The 14,687-nt window shown below is 39.9% G+C and overlaps 1 protein-coding gene and 1 non-coding gene across 13 annotated transcripts in view; one reads left to right on the top strand and one right to left on the bottom strand.

Annotated features, from left to right (window-relative positions):
• FN1 (fibronectin 1) overlaps positions 1-14,687 on the bottom strand; it is a 64,732-nt gene that overhangs the window by 11,206 nt on the left and 38,839 nt on the right. For 6 of the 12 annotated variants that reach the window (XM_031451807.2, XM_031451808.2, XM_031451813.2 and 3 more), the window contains 14 exons: positions 14,426-14,608; positions 12,172-12,261; positions 10,613-10,882; positions 9,789-9,905; positions 8,872-9,036; positions 8,177-8,332; positions 7,384-7,497; positions 6,313-6,582; positions 4,968-5,155; positions 4,007-4,094; positions 2,956-3,132; positions 1,931-2,020; positions 1,513-1,692; positions 183-272 (listed from right to left, as the gene is read on the bottom strand). In XM_031451807.2, coding sequence (XP_031307667.2) covers positions 183-272; positions 1,513-1,692; positions 1,931-2,020; positions 2,956-3,132; positions 4,007-4,094; positions 4,968-5,155; positions 6,313-6,582; positions 7,384-7,497; positions 8,177-8,332; positions 8,872-9,036; positions 9,789-9,905; positions 10,613-10,882; positions 12,172-12,261; positions 14,426-14,608 — 2,178 coding nt within the window. The remainder of the gene's footprint in view (positions 1-182; positions 273-1,512; positions 1,693-1,930; positions 2,021-2,955; positions 3,133-4,006; positions 4,095-4,967; positions 5,156-6,312; positions 6,583-7,383; positions 7,498-8,176; positions 8,333-8,871; positions 9,037-9,788; positions 9,906-10,612; positions 10,883-12,171; positions 12,262-14,425; positions 14,609-14,687) is intronic. The other 6 variants (XM_031451809.2, XM_031451811.2, XM_031451816.2 and 3 more) reach the window with 1 other exon arrangement.
• On the top strand, positions 9,420-9,496 carry TRNAN-AUU (transfer RNA asparagine (anticodon AUU)). The gene is given in 2 exon segments: positions 9,420-9,457; positions 9,461-9,496. It is a non-coding gene; the product is annotated as a tRNA-Asn (tRNA).

The raw sequence follows: 14,687 nt of genomic DNA, 5'->3' as shown, positions 1-14,687 counted from the left end.
CTCTGCAGATTATGTCAGGTTGTTCCTGCTGTCACGAAGCACAATGTACATGCTATGCTGTCAGAGGGAAAAAAGGTCTATGAGAAATGCAGCGGAACCTGGAGAACCTTTTCACTGCAAAATGAATCATTTGTAATGAGTTTTGTAGTGACGGTCTCCGTTACCCGGAAGGTGCTCTTTACCTGTCTTTTTCCTCCCAATCAGAGGCTCACTCTTCTGATTGTTCTTCAGGGCAATGACTTGGATAGTGTACTCAGTTCCTGGTTCCAGACCTGATGGAAGGACAGATGATCACATTACGTTGTGGGCTCGGTGGTCAAATGGAAGTTGATCCCACCAGGATATTCTCCTGGGGAGCAAGCATCCTCTCTCCAGCTGGTCCTTGGACTCTTGAAAGGTATGAAATTGACTTCCATGAATACCCAAATACTCTGCATGCAATGGCCACTTAGCAAATTATCTTCCTAACAAATCTGACACCTGAATAAGCACTTTTACTCTAACTTTCCCTGGATATTCTTCTAACTTCTTATCCATCCTTTTGAATTCAGGAAAATCTATCAGCATTGTACACGGCCCTCAGAATACACATTTGGAGAGATCAATGCATATACCGTAGACACAAATCTACTTAAGCTTAGCAGTCCAGTGGCCCTCAGTGGCTGGATCAGTGAAAGGTCAGACAATACAGAAGTGCTCTGCAGGAGAGAGTGCCCACTGTGTGTGCGGTCCCTGCAGGCAGAATCCACTTCACTGCCTCCCATGTCTGACTCTATTTCCCTGTCCGCAAACTTTCTAAAAAAGCAGCGTCTCCTCCTGGGACCTGTGTGTTCTATAAGATTTTTCTTTTTGTGTGTGTGTGTTGGGGATAATTGGGTTTTATTTAATTAATTAATTTATTTAATGAAGGTACCGGGGGTTGAACCCAGGACCTTGTACATGCTAAGCAAGCGCTCTACCACTGAGCTATGTCCTCCCCCCAAGATTTTTAAGTCCAGATGATACCCTATTCACAGTATACAATTTTAATCCCTTGGACAAAAATGATCCCAGAGGCCTCTGATCTTTTATTCCCCACTCCAAGCAGCACTCTCTCCAACATGGGTAGTTGGGAATCACTTTGCCTCCAGACCTACTCTGTGAAATGGGACAGTGAGGGCAATGGCAGAGGGCACTCGGGCAAATCCTGCCGGCTTCTCATTCCTTTAGGTTGCAGAGTAAGATGACAGTATCAAAGTCTGCCAGTTAGCTTTGAAAAACATCTTTTTCTAGGACCACACGGAGCGGTGTCTGGCAAACGTAGAGCAAATAAAAAGACTCTAGTGATAATGACAGTATTGAAATTATTGAATTTTCATGAATTCATGACTTCTGAGATGTATTGAGCTCCTACTGAGAGAACGGGGCTTCTCGTTCTCATGGTTCAGCGTCAAACACGCAGTTGGGGACTGCCGAGCACTTTGTGTGCCCTGGGGAGTCAGGAGGAAAGTGGCAGCATGGAAGCAGCAATACCAGTAATAGTAGCTTCTGTGACACCAGGGCGCGGCCGAGGGACCACTTCTCTGGGTGGGGACCCAGGCTTCTCAAACTTGATGATGTAACCAGTAATCCTGGCTCGGGGTGGCTGCCATGATACCAGCAAGGAGTTGGGTGTGGTGGCCAGGAAACGCAGGTTGGATGGTGCATCGATGGCTAAAAGAAAACAAAATTCAGTCTCCAAGAAAATGAATGACCAGGAAAACTATTCCCACACTCTTTCCCCAGCCCTTAAAGACAGATTGGAGTAAATCTGAGAGTTCTGTAAACTGTGAAAATGGTTCACTATGATCTGTAATATAGAAGTATCAGCCTCGTTTTTGTTTCTGAAATTCACATGACTGATTACCTACACCTAAGCCAGTGGCATTTCTTCAGGAGAAAGTGTAGTTACCAGTGGAGGCGTCAATGACCACAGGGGAGCTCCGTGCATTGTCGTTCAGGGTGTACAAGTGGATCTTGTAGTCAGTGCCGGGTTGCAAACCTGGGATTTGTGAAGAGAAGATTTTTATCTGACCTTCATTTACTAGGCAAATCTTCAAACTCATCTGCAATTGTCATGCTTTCTCCTACTTATATATTTATGTTTATGTAGCCCTTGGAAGCAGTTCACGTTGGAAGAATAAAGTATGGTATGGTTGTTCACTGTTAATGAGAAACCTGTCTCCAAGGAAAATCACTCCTGCATCCAAAGACACTGGCTAAAACAAATTTTAAAATACAAAAACGGTGTGTTGGAAGTGGCCATCTTGGTGATGGGTGAGCACTTGTTGAGTGTGTTTCATCCAATGGTCACTGGAATCAGAATTTTAAATCTCCGAAAGACCTAAACTGACCCAGATACGGAACATTCTCTGACAAAAACAATGATCTCTATGAGGTAGTGTTATTTGCTTTTTTATTAATTTAATTTTACTTTATAATCTATGTTAATGTTAAGAAATCTATACTATCATTGAGTTTCTTTTGGTTTTTAAGCATTAATGTACAATTTTTTTTTAATAAGAAAGAGTCCATGGATGCAATATCAAATCTGTTTGTTTTTTTTAAGGGGGGAGGTAATTAGGTTTATTTATTTATTTAATTTATTTATCTTTAATGGAGGTCCTGGGGATTGAACCCAGGATCTCATGCATGCTAAGAATACATTCAACCATTGAGCTATACCTTCCCCCGGCAAAGATCAAATCTGATGAATGGGACTTATGCCATTTCTCTGGCAAACATTAGATGAAATCAGATATTCACAAGACAAAAGTTTTTGATCATGGTATGAAGATAAGTTTTAAAAAATAGAGCTGGGTTATCATAAAGCACTGAAGATACATTTAATCAGTGTAAGTGGTAGAAAAACAAATAAGCTGATGTGTGTTTTGAATAGCAGTTAACACATGGGGTCAGTACAGAGAGTTCCCCGACCTGTGATGGTGTAGCTTCTGACGTCTGGCTTGATGGTTCTCTGAACTGGAGTCTGGCCATCTGCTGGGATGGCATCAACCTGGAAGCCAGTGATCGTTTCAGTCTTGGTTCTCCAGCTAATGGTGATGGTGGTCTCAGTAGCATCCGTCACACGGGCCCTTCTTGGAGGGCTGACATCTGCATGGGATGATAGCCAGGGGTTAGTGCCTGGCTGGCTTATGTAGGCAAGGTTTTGATATTTTAAAATGTTTCTTTATTATATACAAAATACATCAGTTTCTACACATGACTAACAATGTGTAGATTTTCTCCTATGGCATCTAAAGAGAAAAGCTGACAGTAATTAGGAAAAACGAAAATATTCACCTCTTGTATCTTTTTTTTTTACAGAACTGAAAAGGTTTCTAGATATGGCCATTGGTTCCTAAGGCTGTATTCAGATATCTACAAATATCTCAATAAATGTTAAAATTATTAAGTTATTATAATGTAAAAAATGTGTAGTAGGAATAACAATGATATGGCAGCCAGCAATAATATATACATATTTGCTAGTATTTTCTCATTTTTATAGGGCTTCACATTGTTTAACAGGTGTAACACCATCCCTATTTTGTAGATGAGGAAACTTTGACACTTTTTGTGATTTCTGAAAGAGAATAACTGTGGATTATTGCTATGGCAGAAAACTAGAATCTGGGCCCAATTTTGTCCAAATCTTACTATACTGTTAAAATACAGCAGAAGCCAGCATGTCCTCTCCAAACTTATCTCTATGAAAACAAATTCTAATAAGTAGAACATGAACTAGGTAGTCCTAATTCATTGCACCAACATTACAACATTATGAAGTAATTCCATTTACTGGCCAGCAGAACATCTTCTGGAGAGGCATAAAAGGTGACTGTAGTAACTCAAAAAGATGGGCGAACAAATCAATTTCCAAACTAGAAATCACTCCACTGTTAACTTAGTGATCTAGAAAGGCATTTGCCATTTAATTTTTGTTGATATGGGATGTTTGTCAATACCACAAAGTTTGGTTACTCACTCTCCAGAGTCGTGACGACTCCCTGAGCTGGTCTGCTCGTCAGAGTATCCTTAAGAGCATAGACACTCACTTCATATTTGGTGGCCACCTAGAGAAAAGGACGTGGTAAGCTTTAGCATTGTGATCTTCTGAAGCCCAGGGATTTTCACTCCAGCATTAGAAAAATGCAATGGTTAGAAAAGAAAAAATAAACTAGCAAAATCCGTAGCACTGTAAGTTTCTGGATTGATTTCATTTCTACACTGCAGATGATCAACAACATGTTTGAATCACATAAATTTAAAAATATGTTTAGGAGTTAACCCCAAGGAAGCCATAACTCACATACTTACACTAAGCTAATACAAAAGGAAGAAAATGGGTATTAGTCTGTTTTTCTCCTTTATAATCTGACAGGTACAAATCATGAGTTTTTCTGATCACAGAGAGGCGAAGAGAATGCTCTAGCCTATCTCTGAACCCTCTTTCTGAAGTTTCTCCTGGAATTGGCCTTATGTTAAGAAGTACACCAATCTCCTAGGTTCCTGGCTAGTTTTCTGCATGCACATATAGAAGGAGTAAAAATGATTTAAGGAAGGTAGGATCAAGGTGGTTTGGTGAAAACTGGAAGATATTCCTTGTAAAGGTAATATATTCATAGGCTGAATGATTTATGCATTCAGTCTATGGATATACCTATTGCTCCCCACCCCACCACATACATGCAGCCTTTTGAAATAGAATAGATTTAAAGATCTATGCAATATCCAAAGCTACGTGTAAAATGCGGTCCCAGATAGTCATCTGGAAAAGCTCAGGTCAACACAAGTAATTTTACTTGATACAAAATTATAATAAAATGAATTTGATGGCAGAGGCAAAGAACACAGTTAAATTTATTTTGTGTTATATTTCTACCACCTTAAACTGTGTAAGAGATGACGTACATTTTTTATTTCAATGAAAAAAGGCCACTTCTCACCATGAGTCCTGATACAACCACAGATGAGCTATCGGGAGCAAGGTTGATTTCTTTCATGGGTCCAGTCTTCTCCTTGGGGGTCACCCGCACTCGATATCCAGTGAGCTGAACATTGGGTGCCGTCCACTGGGCAGTCAGGCTTGTTGGTGTAACCTGAGTGAACTTCAGGTTGGTTGGCGCAGGAATGGCTGTCGGGATGGTCATTGGTTAGAGGTTATCTTATAGTAAAGGGGGAAAAGGGAAAAATAAAGTGAATTCCAAGAAGTAGATAGTGCTTGTTTGCTTAGGTGAGTACTCTGATCAAACAAAGATTCTGTGCAAAAAAGTACAAAGGGGGATGCAAAATGAAGAAAATGTTTGCTGAAGAAAAAATGTGTTTTTAATCCACCAATATTCAGAATCACTTGGAAACATGGGTTAATGCCAAAACCCTAAGAGATTTTAGGTTTTAGAAGTTGTTTTTTGCTTTCCCTTAAAAAAAAAAAGTCAAAAATTGGCTTATCGGCCATGGAAAGATGAGAAAACGTCCTTTTCTTATATAAGTTATCTTTGTATGAAAAACCATTTCACAGAGTATTCTATCCCTCCAAAGATAGAATTACGTTTTTATTCTCTTATTTGGACCCCACGACAGAGACTGCTGCTAAACTTGAAGTATTCTCTGTGGTGCAGCGTAAGAAGAAAATTGGCTCACAACAAAGCAGAAAAGAGAAGCAAAGAGCAATAAGACAGATTGTCACCTCCAGGGTTTATGCTGTCCTGAGGACACGTCTTTAGCATTCCACTCTGCTTCAGAAATAAAGCACAAGAGGATAAAGTATTGTGGAAAGCATTTGCCCTATCAGCTGTTTCCTATGTGTCTGATTCTCAATCCGTTAAGCAAATTATACCCCCAGCACACAATCTCTAACCAGAGAAGGAAAGTCTTACCCACGTGTTCTCAGAATCATGCTGCTATGAAATGGCCCACTTTGGGTTCCTTTTTTAGCGAAAACTCTAGGATGCCAAACTTCTTTCCTTTATACACGGTGAGTGTAACCACAGGAAATCATGGCTTAGGAAATAATCCACAATTTCAGTATTATCTTCCAATATCTTGCTTTATAGCCTGGTTTCTAAGCCAGGCTACTCCAAAATTTCCTTTTATTAGACTTCATCTAAATGCCACCTACACTTTAATGCTTATTACTATTCCTCTTTAAAGAGGGTCTTTCCTAATAGAGAGGCTGCTTTTTTTTTGGTCCCCCCTTATACGGGAATCAATAGCCCGATAAAGTATGATTCATTCAGCAGGGCATAAAGCCGCTGCGCCCATGAGCACCCAGTGGTGCAATTAACGATATACCTGTGGACTGGGTTCCAATCAGGGGCTGGCTCTCCATATCATCGTGCAAGGCAACCACACTGACTGTGTACTCAGAACCCGGCCTGAGGCCTTGCAGCTCTGCAGTCTCTTCTTCACCATCAGGTGCAGGGAATAGCTCATGGATTCCATCCTCAGGGCTTGAGTAGGTCACCCTGTACCTGGAAACTTGCCCCTGTGGGCTTTCCCAAGCAATTTTGATGGAATCGACATCCACATCAGTGAATGCCAGTCCTTTAGGGCGATCAATGTCTGTTAGGCAAATTAACGGTAAGAGGTTATGTGAAAAGCAAGTTGTGAAATAAGCATTTTTATAACATGCAAAGCAGTTCTCTAGACACCATTTTGTCTTTGATGAATTAAATTCCAATTAACTCACCATTAAATGAAAAATTACTGGACACCTGCTTACTTTTTTTTTCTTTTTGGTTTAGAAAATATTTAACGTCATATCACTTATTAAAACATAGGTGTGCGTGAGATGCAGACACCCTGCAAAACGTCCCCACAGTGAGGATTTATTTATATTTTAAGATATTCTACCAAGATTTGTTTTTGCAATGTGATGTTAGTCTCATAGACCTGGATTTTCTATACCTTGGAAGTGGTAAAGTTGATTTTCAACATCAGATTCAGATTGTTAGAATCTTCCTCTAACTGCACCCTCCCCCTTCCACCCTTGTGTTAAATATTTACATTAAACGCTGGTCCAGCCACAGTCTGGTCCAGCCACAAAGTCTCCAAACATAACAGCTTCACAAAGCATACTTTAATCAACTTTACCATCCAGTTTTAGAAAAGAAGGTGCTAGCAAAACATTTTGTAGATTTGCTACAGGCAAATAAGATTTTGCTGAGGCCATTTGAGCAAAAGAAATTCAAAGCACAGCAACTAACTTTGGTAGTTCCACAACTTCTTTCCCTATGTGTTCATCGCTTGGCACTGAGAAGGAAAGATGTTTTAAAGGACTCAGCTCGAGATACAAACTAGGTATCCAGACGCCTAAGAACAAAATTTGACTTTGAAAGTGGAAAACAGGCACTGGTTACGTACTGGTCACCGCTGTCTGAACCAGAGGCTGGCTCTCTCCGTTTCGATTCTGAGCGTAGACACTAACCACGTACTCCACTGTGGGCTGCAAGCCTTCGATCGTCATTTCTGTTTGATCTGCAAAGAGAGTGAAAAACAAATGCAGCATCTATGTCATTCACTAGGAGATCAACCCAGTGGCTTTTAGAGTTGGGTAGTAAATGTGTGGTGGCCTAGAATTTTCATTTGCAGAATTGTCATGAAAATATGGAGGAGTCCCACATGGATTTTCTCTTGGACAAATGTGTTCATTGCTAATACAAATGACCATATTGGAGGGAAGTCCTGCTAATGAAAAAGCTCTAAAATTAACTGTGATGCCACTAACAACGAATGATGCTGTATTTGTAAAATGAAAATTAACTGGACTTTAAGATACTGCCTTAGGGTCCTAATTTCACAATTATTTTATACGAAAGCAAAAACAAGGCGCTAAAAGGATCTTAAAAAGTCAGGCCCATCTCTCTCTTCTCGGTGTGCATGATAAACAAAACCACAAAGATGGATCTAAAAATTTAAGATGTTCACACCATCAAACAAAACTATGCATGTAAAAACAGAAATGAACTCATTAGAAAAATTCTGCTGCGGAGGGAGTTGGTAATAACCGTAAGCCCAAAATTCACAAATGAGGAAACTCTGACACATGATATGAAACTATAGTACTCAGAGCCATTTATTTTTAAAAAGCGTATATTTATTTATTATGGTCTTACTCTGTGTATCCTGATGTATGTGAGATGCTGGCTATTCTTACCTGGACCTGCAGTTTTAGTTTTCGATGGTCCTGGGCCATTTTTAGGAGTAGTGGTCACTCGGTAACCAGTAACAGGGGAACTCGAAGGCAGCCACCTGACACTAATGCTGTTGTCCTGAACATCAGTCACTTGCATCTGGGATGGTTTGTCAATTTCTACAAATAAAAAACAAGAGAAACTAATGAAACCCCACTCTATGGGAACAAGACTGGACAAGTCTTTGTCTCTAGTTCTGGTTCAGTGGAATAATCTCTTACTCCTGTCAATGACTCCCAGGGGTTTCTCTTGCAGAAACACAGAGACAGCTTTTGGCAGGTAGTATGTGCATCTTGATACCATTACCTATTTCCAAGGCAGCTGCTTCCTTTACAAAGAAACTACATTTCAAGTAGATGTTTGTCTTCTTACCTTAACAGCTCATTCTTTCATTCATTCATTCACAAATATTTACTGAACATCTTTTATACTTGTTCTTATATATGCCATAGAACACATCCGTTAACAGAACAGACAAAAATCCCTGCCCTTGGTGTGCTTCCTTGTGTTTCTGGCTCAAAACTCTGTTAGCTGTAGCTGCTGCCTTGTCTTATTAAAAAAGAAAATCAGTTCCACAAGGAGGAAAACACTTTGGGAGATCATTGTGAAAACTCTGTGAGTACATAAGCCTGAGTTGTCCCAGAGGAAGGGTCAGTACCTGTTCGGTAATCAATGGAAACGGGCTTGCTGCTTGCAGGGCTGTCCCCACGGCCAGTGACAGCATAAACAGTGATGGTGTAGTCGACTCCGGGTTTAAGGCCACTGATGGTAGCTGTAGACTTGCTTCCTGGCACAGTGAACTCCTGGACAGGACTATTTCCTCCTGTTTGAAAAGGGGTTAATTCAAAGTGTGAGGGGCTGAGAGGCACCTGGGGACTGCTGAGTAACTGAATTAATGTATTGAGAGCAGCAAGTCACACCTTTGCTTATGCCCTTTAAAAGAGGTGCTATTAATACAGCCTGAACAGAAAGTTATATTTATTTATGCCTGTCGTAAGCCTTGATGAGTGTGTAGAAATTGGGAGAAAATTGCAGCTAATGCTATTTTAACATTTCGGCTTTAACGTTGGCAGGTTAACATTAGAAGGGGAGAGGAGGTAAGACCTCAACCCAGGATTGCATATATTGTGTTCCTTTTTCAAATCTAGTGGAATGTATTTATAGTAAACAAAAGTTTGAAAACACAGGAAAGTAAAAGGAAGAATGGGTGGGTAATAGCTCAGTGGTAGAGCACATGCTTATTAGCATGCATGAGGTCCTGGGTTCAAACCCCAGTACCCCCATTAAAAAAAAAAAAAAGAGGAAGATAAATACAAATTACTTATCATTTTACCATTGATAATATGTTTGTGACTTTACAAGCTCTGCTTTTCCCCTCTAGTATTATACAAATAACTTTTTATCTGAATTTTTGACACCAGTGAGATCATACATATTTCCCACGTAGTCTTAGGAAAGACAAGGCTCCACTAAATGGACTTGTCAGTTTCTTTAATGATGTATCTATTGCTGGGCTTTCAGGGTACCCACAACTGAGTACCTGATCAGAGTGGAAGCAGCATTTCGCCAACGCACCTGTTTCTCCATAGGTGATCCTGTAGTACCTCACTGTGACAGCAGGAGCATCCCAGCTGATCAACAGGCTAGTGGGAGTTGCAGCAATGACTTCCAGGTCCCTCGGAACATCAGAAACTAGAAAAACATGGGAAAGTTTTTACATGCGTAACTTTCAAAGATGACCAGATTCACCTTTTGTTCATTTTTCAGATCATTGCCTTTATGATTCTTCCATGTTATCATGTAAATACTATACAAAATTGGCCAAATTAAAATTTATGAATAATGCAAGGTAAGGGGACAATTAAAATCGTGGTAAGATGATTATTTCAAGTTTATTGAAGAGTTTTTTCCCGTCAACTTCTTATTTTGAAAATTTTTAAAACAACATAAAATTCATAAAGTAATGTAGTAAACACCCATTTCTTTCCCTTAGGTACTTGCTAGTTGGTGACATCTGCCACATTTCCCTGTCCCTCTTTTTGTTAATTCATTTAAGACTAGAGTACAGATATCAGGATGACACTTCTCCCCTAATTACTTGAGCATCTATCTCTTAAGAACAATGGCACTATTATATTAAAATAATTTTGTTTTTAAGGGAAATTTGAAACAGTGTTTTCTACATTTTGAATAAAACTTTAGTTTTTAGAAATGCATAAATACTTAAATTAGGTGAGAAATTTCTTGGGATAAAGAAATCATCTTCTTTAATATATTCTCATAACCATGACCTAATTCTTTTAAGATGATGACTCTGACAACCCAAAGCTATGTCACAGAAGCTATTGCCTGCATAGGAAAGTCCTCTGAGTTTCTTTGCAGATCAGAAAACAAGTTACCTGTTGATTGTTGGCCTACCAAGGGAGGACTTTCCTCTCTGCCGTTAACAGCGATGATGCTGACCACGTATTCTGTGCCCGGGTTGAGGTTGGTGAGGGTGATGGAATTCCGAGAGGGGGGAACTCGATCTTCTCGAGGTCTTCCAGGCATGTGCTCGGGATGATGGCGAATCTTGAAGCCAGTAATGGGGGCTCGAGGAATCATCCAATGGACAGTGAAAGAGTTGGCAGTGATATCAGAAAAGTCCATGCCAGTTGGGGAATCGAGACCTGTTTTTCCCACCCAGGGGAGAAAGAGAGAAAGGGGGAAAAAAAAGACAGCACCAATTTAGGAAGTGAGGAAGACTGGGAGGGAAAGTAACATAAAACCAATGTCTCCATCTTTTCCCACTAACACAATGAATTGCCATGAACCCCAGGTTATGACTCACTGATTCGAAGCCACACATGAATTTCGAAATCATAAACTGAGTCCGTTCAAAATGGCCAACTCAAGTATTTTTTTCTTTTTTCTTTTGCTAAGTAATCCAAGTGATCTATGCATCACATTTGAAGACAGATGTTTGAGATACTTTGGGAATTGATATTTTCAAATGCGTCAGTGTTCAAGTACTCGTTTCTACCCTGTAAGTGTATCTCTCAAAGTAAGGCAAGATCTGCCTTCTCTCAAGTTAAGTCTTTGGTTCTCAAAAGAAGCTTTCTACCCTCAAGAAGGAGTTGCTGTGTCAACAGGGGGTAAGGATGCCAAACAAAAAACTTTCTAAAACTAAAATAAGACATCACCCTGGACAAATTACAGTGTGGGTAATTCCTCATGAATTGAGAATTCAGTGCACTGAAGAAAAATTAACAAGAATTTAAAGTTTATCTCAAATTCAAATCACTTAACCTCTCTGGGACTTCCAGCAAATTTTTATTTTAGTTATAACATTCACATATTCTATTCAATAATATATTTAAATCAAACTGAGTTACCACAACTTCTTTTTGGAAGCAAGTGGACTATAAGAAATAAATAAATGGCTATATTAAATTATACTTTCTTGAAAGGGAAAAATTAATAGAAACACTCATGTTTAAGAAGGGATATAATATTATGAGAGTCTATTCTACCTCCTTTTAATGACTCTTTCACCAAGTGGAAAATAGAGAGAAACTCGTTGGCTAAGTAAAGGAGGGAAAATATGCAGATGACAGGGACAGTGTTGGGTTGGCCACAGGACAGAGCTGCCTAATGAGAAGGATTGTTCCCATCTCTAATTAATAGAGATTATGAGATATTATTCTTGGGGTTTTTTTTTTAAGATAGACAACAAAGTTTCTGGACTATTTTTAGTCCTCCTGGAAGCAGAGAGTATAATCTTAGTGACTGGAAGCCAGCATCATAGTTGAATAAGGTGTCTTAATTTTTAAGACCAGTGATCAAAAGTAGCAACAAGGCAACAAGCATCACCACTCCCACAAAGACGGGGATGTGTTTTTAGAAGTAGCACTGCATTTTGCTCTTTAAAATTGGTAGGTGAAAGCTACCTGATAAGCATATGGCCCACATGACTTACCCGTTTTCTGTCTCCCTCTAAGAGGAATGCTCTCGTGTTGCTCGTAAACACTGGAGACACTGACTAAATATTCTGTGCCGGGCAGGAGATCTGAAGAGGCAAGTGAGAATTATTTTCAAAATGTGCTTGAAAGAATGAAAAGCCAAAATACCCTTGGGACTATTTCAACTGATAAAATATCCAAGAGTCCAGTCCTATAGCCTATTGACACCCAAGCGAACATTGCTACCTGGAGAGGGGTTGTAAGTAGGTGATGAGGAAGGGTCGCCTTGCCCTGTAGCATCTCTAAGCCCCGCTCTCAATTCCACCTCTGAGAGCGTGACTCAGCCGCATCTGACATAAAACGGAGTGGCTGCAGCACAGTAATATCTCTATCATCCACTTAACTGTTGAGGGCATGTGGTAATGACTGTGGCATTGTGGCTTATCATTTACTCCTCACAATAACCCTAGGAGGTAGTTTGCTACTTGTTAAAGCAGCTTTATTGCCATATAACAAACTGCCAATATTTAAAGTGTATAGTTTAATAGGTTTTAACAAACGTATACACTTGTAAAACCATCGCTGCATTCAAGATCATGAACATACTCATTACCTCCAAAAGTCTGGTTTAAAATTATCCCCACTTTGGAAGTGGGAACACTGAGGCCCAGAAAAGTTATCTTCTTTGGTAGACTTGCCCAAGATCACACAGCAGTTGACCTGAGCCAAGACCAGTGGGTCTTAACAACTAGTTTAGTTTGTAGTTTATAGTTCTGCTGTAGCTGTTTCAGTTTGTAGTTTGTAGTTCTGCTTTCTTTACTGGAAAAGAGTCATAGTCATCGGGAGTGATTCGTTCTGCCCCATTAAAGTAAGAACAGAATACTCAAAAGAATGGAATACACATTCCTGGGTATCCTCTTCTCTCACTCTGAGGTACCAAAAAAGGTACAGGATAAGGTTTCTAACCTTCAAACTCCTACTCATGAGACCCCGTTTCCCTCTACGCCATCTCCCCTTCTTTAGGGGCTCCTGCAAGTTTTGGAAAAGCACCAGACTAGGAGGTGGGACTCCACTCTCCTTCCTGCTTGGCCGGGGGCAATCTATTTAGTCATTGGTGACCTCAGCTGCTTTATCTGTAACATAGGGTAAAAATGGCTTCTCTCAGGGAAGTAAAACCTTGAGATCCAGAGTAGGATCTGGAATAAGATCTTATGAACAACATGAGACAGGTCTGTGACTAAGGTGGGGCAGATAGTGATCCTAAAGCAGGACCTTCTGTGTTGGGTAACGCTGTGACGACTGATTCCAGAATGCTCCAGAACAGAAACAACAACCCGACTGATATGCAGACCTAAGGATTTCTCGCCCTCAGCCACAAAATGAGGATCCAAGACTACGGTCATGCTGAATTGCCTTTGTTTGTATTTCATCCTCTAAAACGTGTTTGAAAGATGGAGGCTGTTTTCAGACTGTCATTTGATAGTGTACCTAAATGTGAGCTGTTTTCCCCTAACTGAGAAACTCTTGCTATTCTTACATGGGCATTTAACTATTATGGTGAAAATAATGAGAAGCAAAATTTATGTGAAACACAGCACCATGCTGCAGCCTCTTTCTTTAATAAAAGATATCAGTTTCAAAAGGGTAGGAACTAGAAAGAAACAATTTCCATAAATTGTTGTCATTGTTTATTTTAATGTCAGTTGTTTTCTGAATCCTCAGCCATCCGAGAAATCCTGCTCACAGATTCTTTTTGAAGTACAAATTAAATTTCTGGCTCTTTCTTCAAAATAGAATCCTGATCTACCCTGAGTAACCAGTCACTATTTCTAAGTTTTCAAATGCCAAGTAGATGACCTGCTGACACTTCAAGAAAAAAAAAAAAAGGAGAAGAAAAAAAGATGTGGGGACACTATTTTCAATCCCCATTTTTTTCTCTCACTAAATGTTTAGATTTAGTCACATAATTTCTCTTGACATACATTTAATTGCACATACTTATTTGGAAGCAGAACCTGTCTAAAGTCTTTGAACTTCACTGTTGGTGTTTTTCCACTTTGATTTTTTAAAAGCTGTAGATATCAAAGATATATTAAAATAACAACAAACATGATACCTTTCACAATTTACAGAACTGAACGTTAGATTCGGAGTTCAGCCTGCGGTTCTGTTGTGACTGTCTTAATCTTTGTTGCTCCTACCTGAGAACATGGAATTCTTTGCTTGTGTGCTTGCTTAGCATTTACTGGGCACATGCACTCAAGCACTTACTTGTTAAGACCACCGCGTTGTCTGAAGGGGAGATGGACAGCTCTGCCACATCCTCCTCATTTTTCACAGGCGAGTAGCGCACCAGGAGGTTGGTCAGTTCGATGGATGGAGGTGGGGCCCAGGTGACACGCATGGTGTCGGGACCAACATTGGTAAACCGCAGGTCAGTGGGAGGAGGAACAGCTGGTTTCAAATAAGAAAGAAGACTAAGTTAATATAATTTAAGAATTAAAGCAAATAAGAAGAGCTAGAAAAGTAAAAC

This window comes from Camelus dromedarius, chromosome 4 (genome assembly GCF_036321535.1).
Source record: "Camelus dromedarius isolate mCamDro1 chromosome 4, mCamDro1.pat, whole genome shotgun sequence".
Lineage (NCBI taxonomy): Eukaryota > Metazoa > Chordata > Mammalia > Artiodactyla > Camelidae > Camelus > Camelus dromedarius.
Note: the sequence above shows the minus strand (reverse complement) of the source record. Positions and strands in the feature narration are given on the sequence as shown.